The sequence below is a fragment of the Drosophila eugracilis genome, unplaced genomic scaffold (genome assembly GCF_018153835.1).
Source record: "Drosophila eugracilis isolate 14026-0451.02 unplaced genomic scaffold, ASM1815383v1 contig_1765, whole genome shotgun sequence".
NCBI classification, from domain to species: Eukaryota; Metazoa; Arthropoda; class Insecta; order Diptera; family Drosophilidae; genus Drosophila; species Drosophila eugracilis.
In genome coordinates, this window is record NW_024572605.1 from 1,879,867 (window position 1) to 1,892,143 (window position 12,277).

General features: G+C 41.8%; 2 protein-coding genes across 3 annotated transcripts; one reads left to right on the forward strand and one right to left on the reverse strand.

The window, feature by feature from the left end:
* The first annotated feature begins 1,061 nt into the window (after positions 1–1,061).
* LOC108109267 lies at positions 1,062–8,363 on the forward strand. Of its 2 annotated transcripts, XM_017217755.2 has the most exons (7): positions 1,062–1,264; positions 1,454–1,522; positions 6,255–6,423; positions 6,495–6,763; positions 7,304–7,573; positions 7,981–8,100; positions 8,160–8,363. In XM_017217755.2, the coding sequence occupies exons 2-7, from the start codon at positions 1,463–1,465 to the stop codon at positions 8,271–8,273; spliced, it is 1,002 nt and encodes a 333-aa protein (XP_017073244.1). In that variant the 5' UTR covers positions 1,062–1,264; positions 1,454–1,462; the 3' UTR covers positions 8,274–8,363. The 2 variants fall into 2 exon arrangements, with proteins under 2 accessions (XP_017073244.1, XP_017073245.1); XM_017217756.2 differs by lacking the exon at positions 7,304–7,573.
* LOC108109268 lies at positions 4,149–5,316 on the reverse strand. The gene is made up of 2 exons (XM_017217757.1): positions 4,902–5,316; positions 4,149–4,839 (listed from the first exon to the last, which is right to left on the reverse strand). The coding sequence occupies exons 1-2, from the start codon at positions 5,133–5,135 to the stop codon at positions 4,663–4,665; spliced, it is 411 nt and encodes a 136-aa protein (XP_017073246.1). The 5' UTR covers positions 5,136–5,316; the 3' UTR covers positions 4,149–4,662.
* Positions 8,364–12,277: the final 3,914 nt, after the last annotated feature.

The following is a 12,277-nucleotide window of genomic DNA, read 5'->3' on the forward strand; positions in this document are numbered from 1 at the left end:
GAGAAATACATCTATAATGGAAACTTTAGAAACGGAAAAAAGAAGACAACACCAGCATTCGATACCTATTAATTTGTCTGGCTGCATTTGGCAACAGCAATTTGCCTGCAGCTCCGTTGAAGCGTGAATGAAAATAAAACCAAAACCGAATTTATGGCCAAATTCAGTCAATTGCAAACCACTTTAAGGCCAACAAAAAGTGGCAGAGGAAGGGATGGGGCAATACAGAAACCGGTTTTGCCAATATTCGCCAAATCGGATGCACTTTAATGGGGGCCTATGAGTAAACTGTGTGTGGTTGTAGTACTATTGTTTGCTTCTGTAATTCTCTGTTGGGCATGGAAAAACTGAGATTAGTATATATTTTATTATCTCTGGGGGTTAATCGATTGTTCATGCCTTTGAACTTTAGTTTATGTTATATAAGTATTGGTATTGATTAGTCGAAGAATTTCATAATCATTTCGGTTCACTTACATGCATGTGAGCATAAGTTTCTGTTTCTATTTGCGCAATACTAAGTGTTAATTTAATTATAATTCTCTTAAATAATAAATAAATATATAAATCTGGCATTACTTGCACTTTTTGGAAATCAGCTTTCTAATTTATGCACTTTGAACAGAAATGTTTCAACGTGTTTGATACAAAAGAAGTCAAGTCTTAAACAGATTGAATTTGAGGCATTCTAAAGAAGATTTATTCTAAAATACAACAAAAATTCTGTTTATTTTTTTCTCTTTAAAGTGAATCTCAGAACAGACCACAGAAACAGAACCTGTCCGTCATGCTGAGATGTTACCAAATTCTCACCGAGCTGTTAGGACATGTGCCAGCCAAGTGCTAATAGGTCGCCGAAACAAAGTATTTGTTCAGCAGTATAGTATATTCCCAAAAATCTTGCATCATCAGTGCAGCGTCCAGCGTTCCCTAAACATCGTCTCGCAAGATAATTCTATATAATATGTAAACAGAAAGAGGAAGCAGCCAGAACCAAGTACTGCTCCTATATAAATAGATGCCTGCATACTTAATTGCGACACAATTCCAGTTTCGCGGGGCATTACAAGCCGCAGACAGTAGGCAGTGGATTCCACTCCAGTCCCCTCGACAGAATTCAAGTTTAAGCCCGGCTCTGGCCACTCGACCACTCAGTTCAAAGCGAAATCGCGACGCGACAACAACCGACCACCGGCAGTTCAGAGACTTCAGCCATAAAATAAAATTATAAAAACAATAACAAAACGGAAAGCATCTAGGACAGGTACACGAAAACAACAACGGACAGTCAGAGCTTTGTTAATTAATCAGAAAAGTTGAATTCGCATGTGAAAGGCCCGCAATTATGCTAAGGCCACTCCCCAGTATAAAAGTGCGAGGAAGAATTCTTCGAGACGCGACTGGCATACGAAACGAACCTGGAATTGATTCCCACTTTGGATTTGTTTTCTAGGTGCGCAGAATGTTCGTCTTACTTGGAGTACTCTGTCTGCTGCAGACGGCCAGCTTGGTGCCAGCCCAGGTGAGTCCTCCTTAGTCCGTATTCCGGTTCCCAAAAGTAATTAAAGCCGCCGCCGACTGACACCTGCCACCTCTGGCTGAAACGTATTGTTGGCCAGAAACTCGTCCATCGGCTGAGTGCGCGGTTCGAAATTATTTTAATTACTTGGCAGAAAGGCTGCTCTTTGGGTTTTCGCCGCATTACGTTTATTGGGTGACCAAACTCCTGAATAGATATCAAATTTCAGCTTAAAACACAGCTGACTCACTAAAGTTTCCATCAGTTGATGGACTTCTCGGTGCTAATAGATTGTGAATTCATTAACGTGATTAATAGATCAATCGATGAAATGCATTTCCTGTATCTTTTTTTAAAGTCAAATAAGCTTAAATATAGTTTTTATAAACAAAAAACTTGAAGGAAAGCGGAAATTTAACTTGATTTTTGATAATCATTAGTAGATTAAACTCAGTTCAGCGCATCCTCCGCCTCAAATTTCCGGATTTAGCGCCATTAAATTCGTTAGATTTTCCCCGGGTAAACGATTCCCGACCCGTTGAGTGCTGTCCACCACACAATCGAAATCTGCATTAGAACCGCTGGCCATTACACTGATGGCAGTGCGGAAATCAATGCCATGGCCTGCCGATGATTTTATTTTGCGGTCCGTGGCCACAAATTAAGGGAAAAGGAAAGTGCAATATTCGGTTTTAGCATGAACTTTGGCCCGAACAAAAAGCGTTGCACAATGTCCGTGCGGTAATGAAGAATTTTTAGTGCCAAACTTAATTGCAGGCCAAGGGAAACGCTCGTTTGGTTTTCTTACCAGCCGGGATTACCGGCAATTACTTGGCTCACTCGACTCGACTCAACACCAACCCAGCTCGCTTATCATTAATCTTGGCTCACGAGGCGCGACCGACTATTATACTCGTACATCATTTTAATAACTGCTGCTAGCTTAGTGGCCGCCTTGAACTTTGGCAGCCTGGACTAACTAATGTCAATTTAATTGCATTTCTCACCACCGATTACTCATACGCCGTGTTGCACACAAGTTGCACGAAACAGTTAAAGTTTAGTGTCGCTGTTTTATGGTAATTGAAGGTTTCAAGCGGAAATATCATTAGGCAGATAGAAGAACGTATTAAGTTCCTTTTATTAAAGGTAAAACAAGTGTTAAATCGAAGTGATTTACGGCTATTGGCTTGCTGTGAAACCTTTAAGTTTATTAACATTAAACTTAATCTCAGTGTATCCCTTCTAACCAAGCCAAGTCAAATCTATTTAACAATTCACCTGGGAAACTATTTTGTATATCATAATTTTCCCTCTATGTGGTCAGGTGTTTCGAGTGGCTTTGCTTAAACGCTGCCACTTCTTGTTATTTTAGCTGAGCGAGCTAAGCAAGTGACAGCTGACCAAAGGAATTTCCTCACATCTTGCTGGAAAATGATTTTAGAGAGTAGAGTTCTTTCGCCCTCAGGCGGCTCCTTCTATTGTTGTCTTTCATGGAGATTTCTGTAGACGGAAAAGTTTATTTCGGTTTGCGGCTTGGGGGCAGCAAGAAATTAGATTTTAATCAACGCATGCATGAAATTTGCATTTGCCGGCTAAATGGAAAAACCCCAAATAAGTTTTTGTTTATTTCGAGCGCGGGTCGTGGGAATTGAAATAAACAGCGCACGTAAAAAAATCTGAGAAGGGTTTGCCGAGACCCGCCAGCCGCCAGCCGCCAGCTAGTAACCAAAGGTTACATTTCGTGGTAGCTATTCCTGGGAATTCATGCAAATTACTAGCCATTCACTCCGTTCCCTTTGCCAGGCTCAGCCAAGAAATCCTTTCAGTTTCTTCCCTATCTTTGTGGGTCATGACCCGAGCCTATGAATTTGGCCAACTTCGGGGGGGCAATCTTTAATCTTTTGGTGGGAGCACTTTACTGTCAACGTAAATTAGCCAAACACAATTGCCGTGCTTTACTGGCAACGCAGAAAAGCCATATCGCGATTTTTATCAGCGAAATTGATGTTCTGCAAATATGGAAAACGAAACACGAAAACATTCACTACCTGCAGTTTGTGGACATTTAAATTATTCCTGGCAAATATTGGACAAAGCGAGCAAAAGTTTTGCACAAATGAATTTGCTCGATTATAGTTGAATTCCGTTGTTTACAAAGCAGTAAAATAATTCAATTATTTAGTTAATTTACCCATCTAGTTTGAAGTGAAACACAAAAACTTATTGTTATTTTGCAGCTGAAAAAGAGGGAAATCCTTTTGAAGTAAACTTTTTAATATCCCCTAACATGTTGGCTACTCCATGTTTTTGTTTTTAATAAAGTTGCTTTGCAACTACGTTCCTAGGTTCGCTTTGCCTCTTAGAAGTGTTTTCAATCATTCGAAATTACCATAAGCCTGGAGATTGGGCTCATGCTTAGCATTATGGGATTTAAACCGCTTACCTTGCACTTGGCAGCTATGCAAAAGGAGCTTTTTCAGGATAAGCTCAACTGCAGTTGAGGGAAAACAGAGGAAAAAGGTGACAGCTCACAGGTTTTTATAGATATATTGCAGTTGCCTGCCTGATTTCCATGGCATTGCAAAAGCCCAACAGCCTTTAAACGACGTCCAAACTTCAGAGCCACTTTACAGTTTTAATGTTTTTATATTTAGTAACAAAGTTTACAAAAGTAAAAAACATAAAATTGCACAATGATTAAAACTTATCGTTATTATTGCGACTTCATATTTACCCTAAGCCATTAACACAATATAAAAAGTTCGATTTCACTCAAGATAATGCTAAATATAGGTTATCGTGGGAAGGTCAGAGTCACTAGTGTTTACCTTTGTACTTGCAATTCCTGATATAAGCCAGCTTATATGTTGACATTGTCACATGCAATACTAATATACAGCTTAAGAAACAGATTAACTTATTAAATGGCATATAAAAAAATAGTTGATGTGATGAAAAATAGGTAATAAGTTGAGATAGAAACAAGTTTACCATTAAAATTGTTAAAAAATTCAAATTAGATCATAAATTCCTCTTTTTCGCTCTGCACTTTGCTTGTACAGCTGAAAGTTTTAAGCTCTAGACTGATTAATATTTACAACGCAGTAGAGTACTCCCTCTCCTTAGCTATTAGTGACATCTCATAGGTCTACCCCATAGATGGACAACTCGAGATAAGCTGGCTCCTGTGTTTCCATGGAGGAACGAATGACCACAAACTGCTGGCCAATGCCGCCGGCTGTGAGAACGGCCTCCGCTCCACCGTAGCCCAAATCCTCGACATGTATACCCGTAATCCGGTAGTTATCGCTGGCATTCTGCCGAAGATTCCCAAGGAGATTAAGCAATTTGCTCGCCAAGAGCCTGATATAAATCTCACCTGCGAGCCGTAGGCGAAATCTATTTGCGGGGTCTCCGGCGTTAGGTAAACATCTTCGGTGTGCAGCACACTGGCGTATTTGCCAACATGTCCCCAGGTGACCGAGGCGGCATTGCCGAGCAACACCTGGCCGGGTATCAGGAGGCACCACAGCAGCCACATCGGAAACATCCAAAACTTCACTGGCAACCGCTGGCGGCTCTTCAATTCCCACTCCCTCGCACTTGTCAACATGACAACATGTGTCCGCCCCTCGATTTTCCTTTCCTTTCCCCTGACTTTCAATTCGGACTGGGCTTCTGGTTCTGCTTTTCCACCTTTCTACCACCTCCACCTCCAGCACTTCTTTCTCCTCCTCTAGTCGGCGTGTGAAACTCAAATGAGCTGCCGTCAGGAGGCCAAGTTAAATATTATCGTTGTGTCTGCCTGGAAAAACTGTTATCAGCGACAGGTGTGGTAGGCTCTCTCGTTCGCTCTCTTTTGGCCAGGGCCATTTGCTTTATTGTCACACATCTGCTACCCTAATTGATGGAGGGGTATATAGGGTTAGGGTTAGAGTACTCATCACACTTTTTATCTCACAGAATTTTAGATAAGAGATAAGAGGTTATAAGTTCAACATAATGCTATATAAGTCTGATAAAAAAAAGTATCTGTAAGATATTATCTTAGCCATTTATAGTTCCACGTAATGAGATAGTTTATACACCTCATTCGCTTGTTTGGGTTTGTTTTGCTAGCTGTTAACTATGACAATTATTGATAACTTACTTAGGGCTCGCTCGCTGCTCTCATTACCAGTCACTACCGCCACTATCTACATAACAGCACTCTCCGAGCACTCTTTTTGATATCTTGGAATCGTGGTTCTGTAGCTCAGTGTTATGCCAGCTTATCTATAGTGTCTTACAGTCTAATTTGTTTTTCGTCTTGGCTGACGACCAAACGAACTGTGCAAATATTTATTAGAATTTCTGAACTGACGGAATATCTGCGCTACGAAACTTTCAACCTTCACCGATTTCAGGCGTTTTGAGCCGTTGAGAAATTCCGCTTAAATTGATTAACACACAACAACACACACACACACACACAAAATGTGTACAAACTTATTTAAGCGGGCAAAAAGGGTGTTTGCCTGCTTTCTCCAGGCCGAGCCAGGCCAAAGTTGGGCCACAACTTTAGAACTATTAGTGAAAAAAGCGGACCAAACATCTTGGGCCGAAAAGTTTCCAGGCGAAATCTTAAGGCCGTGGCTAACTTTGAATAGCATTATGTATACGCAACGTGCCCAGAACTTTGTGCTAAAACTCTCACATTTTCACATTCCCATTCCCGTCGGCGCCCCCGCAGTTGATTACGCTACGCGATGGCACGGTGGGCGTGAATTTTGCAGGCTACCACGCGAATGCGGGACTAGGTGGTCTCCTGACGGGCAACTCTGCCCACGGCGGACTCAGCGCCTCGGCCGGAACTCCGTGGGGTGCCCGAGCAGCCGCCGGCTTGGGTGGAAACCTGAATGGTAAGTGCCGGCGGTCCCTTCGCCTAATTGATTCGATTTTAACACTGGGTAACCCTCTCCTTTTCCCGCAGGACAAGCCGCTGGCGTGGGTTATGCCGCCGCCCAGGCAAACCCTTCGGTGGGTGCCAGTGCCCTCTTGGGCGGCAGCGCCGGACAGCATGGATATGTCGGAGCTGAGGCTCACAGACCTCGCCATACTTTGATTTCTTCCGCTGAGCACACAGTCCAGCCGGGCAGTCCTGAAACTCCCGTTCCCGCCTCCCCCACTTCTGGTCCCGAAGTCACCAGCTACATCCAGAAGGTCAAGCCCCCCAAGAAGTACTCGCTGATCAAAGGAGAGGTAAGATATGGTTGAGGGTTAAAGGAATTTAGTGATAAATTCCATTCGCAACGGGCTCAAAATGAAACATTCATTATAAGTCATTTCTGGTTTTCCATAAATTCCATAAAGAAATGTATGTTTTCAGCTTTTAAAACAGATAGAAAAATGGGTTAAAATCCGTTATTTGGAATATTGCAATTTCCTCTTGAGCCAGTTTGTGCTATAATTTAAATCGACTCAAAAAGCTGGGCAATATAGAGTTGCATAGGATATTTATACTAAGAGTATTTGCCCCAAAAGTTTAAAGAATTACTTAAGGTTGTTTAGGTTTCCGAATATATTTAAAGTTACCTCAATACTAGCAAACTTTCGTGGTAAAATTTAAAGGGAAAACTACGCCTAAAATAGCTTTTCAATTGCGCAATTCGTGGCAATAAATCGGCGACTAGTATTTAACTAGGATGTGCGGTTAAATATTGATCAATGCCCTCGTGTCGGCGAACCAACAACAAGCAATCAATCCAATCCAATCGAATCCACCCGCCATTGATGTTTTAGCCGGACCGCAGCGAAATCATTGAAAATCATGTTAAAGCGGCCGCAGATGCCGATGCGGTGGATAAACACTCGCCCCCGGCTCTCCCAGCTCTCCCAGCATTCCCAGCCTTTCCAGCCGCCCCGCCTAGCTCGTTGGTAATTGTCAAGCGAACACGCCCACATGCAAAGCGCCAACGTCAGCGTCAACGTGTCGTATACGTGATGCAGCAAGAGCAGCAGCACATTCCGGACCAGGAAGCCCAAAAGGACGAGCCGCAGTCGTCCGTTGAGGTAACAGTAACTGCGGTGCGGACATGGATACACAGATACAGATACACCAGCACACACACACATATACAAATACTGGCTTACTCACACGCACACACACTGGCACACAGTTAAACGCAAACAAATTGTTGGCTTTTTGGTGGAGCTGGATACCAAACTTTCGCTTTGAGGCTGTAATTTTATTTGAAAACATTTGCGGACAATGTGGGCGGTGAAAGGAGGAGGAAGGTGGGCGGAAAAGATGTGGGGTCAGCTGGTGCTACCGTAGCCTTATTATTTCTGTGAAATATATTTTAATACAATTTTAATTTGTCTTCCCCAAAACACTCTTTTTACTCATCTCTGCATGTGGTGCTTTCTCGTCCTGTGAAAGTAATTTTCCTAACTTATGAATATCTTACCATCCACAGACTAAGAGCGAGGCAAAGGTGGTCCAAGCCCACAAGTACAAGGCTGTCCAGCGACCTCAGACCGTTAACAATCGCTTCGTGGCACCTCAAGCCCAAGGACCAGTGGGTCTGGCCCTCGATGTAAGTTGGAACTTTTGAAGAATATAATATATAGTGTATTTATGGCCTCCTTTTTGCAGATTCCCATTGGGATTCTCCGTTCTCTGCAGCAATCTTTAAGCGCTCTGACCGGCGGAGCACCTCACCAACAGCCAGCCGTTGGAGTTGCAGGTGCCCAGGCCAACGCTCCCTAAATAGAGATGTAGTTTCGGTATTTGTAAGATCCCCCTTAAAGCCTTAAAGATAAAGTGGAAAATAATAAAGCGATTTAGCAGAAAGCTAAACTAATTTGAATGATCAAAGATAAGCAACGAAATGTGTCAGCTTTCCGATGACAAAAGCAGCTTGAAAGCTGACAAAGCAAATATGTTTTGAACACAGTAAATACTATTTAATGAAATGTTAAGTCACATGAAGAATGCCCATTAGGTGAGATTTTCCAAGCAATTTAACACTTTTGATTGACTTTCCTGCAACTTTATTGATGGACCAGAAAGCTGCTTTGAAGTTTCCCCCTTCGCTCTTTCAACTTAATTGATGTGTACTGTAACCTGAATTCCCTGAAATACTCTTGGCAAATTGGGTTTTCAGATAATTTCATGAACTAATTGAAAGTGGTATAAGCTGACACATGTTTATCTCTTTTACATCTTTTACCTCTAAAACGCCCTTGCAAATCAGGCTGTGTAAAACTTCGACTTATCGCCCAAGCAATGCACACAGTTTTCTGGAAAGTGTCGAGAAATAATTAAATGTTTGAGGCCAAAACGTGTTGTCTCTAATTTGCAACTATTTTTCCTGCTGGAGATCAACTAGAAAATCTGGCCGAGACAACTTCCGGCTTATCCGTCAATTATTTCGTTGGTCAAAGCACTCAGCTCCTGGCTTCCAAGTGTTTGCCCGGTGATTGCCTGCCAGTAAAATTCAACTCCTTTGCTGGTTGTTTGCTGTTGATTAAAAGGACCTCACGCCATTAAATCAAATGCCACAACACAATGCAGGGGAATGAATTGAAATGGCATCCGCATATGAGGACGAACCACATATTGCCGACAGGAACTGTGAAAATTCGCTGGAAATTCAAGTTGGATGCTCCGGAAAATGCCAAGGCACAGGGCCTGTTTATTTAGGAAATGTTTGTGTGTGTGTGTGTGTGTAAGAGATCCAGACCTCAGACAAGATATGGCACACACACACGAGCACACCAGCACAGACCATTAAGTGTGAGAGAACAAAATATTTCACACTCTGCAACCGCAGGCACTTGGGTGCCCCAAATTTAGATGGCTTGTATGGTGGAATGTGGGGGTCTCACACGTAAACGAATGCACGATACAAACTATAGAAGAACAACAACGACGACGTCGACGACATGCATTGTGTGAATGTGCTTAAATACTCGGGGGGCTTTTATGCTTTTAACCCCTCAAAAAGTCACGGCTTGCCGGCTGCCCACGAGGGTCAGTTTGTTTAGGTCCCAACTCACATCCTCACATCCTGCGGCCGTTATGTTGGCCGCTATTTAAATTTCTTAATTAGTGCTTGGCCGAGAATTTATTGCCCGTTAGTCGGTGTACTAAGCACTCAATGGGCTTCCTCTTTCAGCTTTTATAATTCCATCCTGATGGCCACATGCCTGAGCAACAGGCTCTTGCATTTTCCCCAGACGAGAGCAGGGGAATAGAGGACAAATTAAATGAAAACAGGTAGAAACTAGCTATTGTTGGATACTGTGCAAACATAAAACAGATTGTTTGACTAAAATCTGTATCTCATGATTAGAAGAAGTGGCTTAGTAGACTTTAACTTCTGTTCTTCAAAGCTGTTGAAGGCCCATAAGTACAGCATAACTCCTTTTAAAGATGCCTAAGAGTATGCAGCAATATATTTCCCTATGCACTTAAAGCGACCTTTAAACTGTTTTCCTGATTTCTTTTACACTTCTTTAAGTTAATCTTAATAACATCCCATTGAAATTTACTAATTTATTTAAATGTGTAATGTGAAAGCTCAGCTGCTAAGACCTGTACATCACTCACCTTTTATTAGAAACAAAATTTACAATTCTAATTTTTAGTTAAAAGCTACCAGCAGGAATAAATACATGTTAAAGAAGCTGAAGCTACACCTGGAAATATAATTTCCAATTAACAAGCTCGGAAATGAGATCACATACATCACTTTAATTAAAACTAATATCCGTGCAAATTTTTCCCCAACCAGAGACCGGATACCGTGCTCATAACTTAAATTTCTTTAAAAAACAAAAATGCCCCAAAGATATATGGGCCTATAATGTTATGCATGTAGACATAGTTTGGTTTTTATATGTGCTGCTGGCCCAAAATCAACAGGACGTTCAGTGTGCTTTTTGTTGCTCTTTTGCCGAGGAGCCTGAAGGAAAAGCGGAGGAAAACCAAGAGCTTGGGGTCAAAGGCGGCGCAACTCGAGCTCGATTTGAGGGTCGCGGTTGCCTCATTAAATTTAACGCACGTGCCGCACAAATTATGTTTACCCACACATACAGACCCACACTCACACACACTGTCCGAGTGCTACGTAGCTACGTTTAAACATTTCCTAATTTAGAGTTCGGTACAAAGAAAAACGTTAGTGGAGAATTGAAAAGGTTTCGGCTTTTATTTTGTCTACAATTTACGTGGGCCACAAGAACGAATGAATAGGTGGTAGGTTAAATCATTCAACAAATGTACTCACCCACATACACACACACACGAGCACCACCACATTTACAAGAAAAAGCCACACACTCTTGTGCTTATTAAGTTGCCTTCTTTAGAGAGCCCCAAGGTAGGCAACATAAAATTTCCGTAATTTACTCACGAGGACCGCACTTTAAATTGAGCTGTTGAACTTTAAGTTGCCAACGAATCGAATTTCCCACATTTATACACCGTTTTTTATTTTTCCACTCTGCTTAATTAGAGGAAACTAATTTCATCGCGTTTGTTAGTTGCCTGTTTTATGTAAGTAATTCGTTTTCCCTTAGATTCTTTAAGCGAAAAGTTATGGAAAAATTACTTTTCTTCAACTTTTTTTGTCAAATATTTTACTGTCTTTTGTAAATTTCAAAATAAGTTTAAGAGTCTTGGTAATTAAAATATTTATTTCCATATGTTAAATCGCAAACCAGGCTAAATGGGAAGCAGCCCCAGGAAAATCGTTGCCTCTGACAACGGTGCGTATGCTTTATATTCGACTTGAGCTGCGACTCCATCGCCAGGTAACTAACAGCGGCACTTATGAATATTCAGTTCCTCGGCTTGTGCAGATCGAGTGCAAACTGATAGAGCATAAATATTCATAAATTCTACAGGGCCTTGTGTGCGAGTTTCGAACCGAAAAAATAAAAATACAAATCCTGCCAAACTTTCGAGTCGCTGCTGTCGCTCTTCATTAAAGTTTTCTTGTACGTAATCGCAGGCGGGTAAAATGGCTGTCCACATTTGCACACAAACAGCCCACACACGTTCGTATTTGTATATACATTCACGTACATGGCATCCAAATATGCGCTGTCTGCATTATTAATGAGTAGTCGACTCCATTTAATTGAAGCAATGTGATTGCGGCCATTGCGACAGGTGGCAAAGTGGGCGGTTGCGGGGCCGTGCCCTGATCCGCACGGGGCTGAACACCTGCCGCGTCTGGGCATATGCAAATTCGGTATGCCACGTGCTCCGGGCAAAGGAATCCCGTTTTCCGGAACATGGCCTCCCGACACAGGTTTCTGTGGAAGTCGCCACAAGGCTACGAGTGTCAACAGTCAGTTCATGGAAGTGATATCCTTAACTCCGGCGGTTGAAGTATATGATTCCTTCACAAATTCATAAAATCATTAAAGTTTCAGTCAGATAAAAGGACTAAAAATGGATACGACACTTCTATATTTAAATAGCTTAAAAATCATTTTTTGAATTTTGCGAAAACATTCTACACTTGAATTCATTATTGATTTGAACTTCTTTTGTCGCCTTCAAGGGTATATCAATGTTCGTTACCCAACCTTTTTAGCACTTTAAATATTTTACGTTAAAGCATAAATAACCCAAACTAAAGGTTGTTCTGGGAACTCTTTATTTTCTCTGGCAACGCAATGAATAAAGGGTAAGGTATGGCCAAATATACGGCTCAATAAATCGTGTACCTAAACTGCGAATCGTAAACTTCCTGAAGC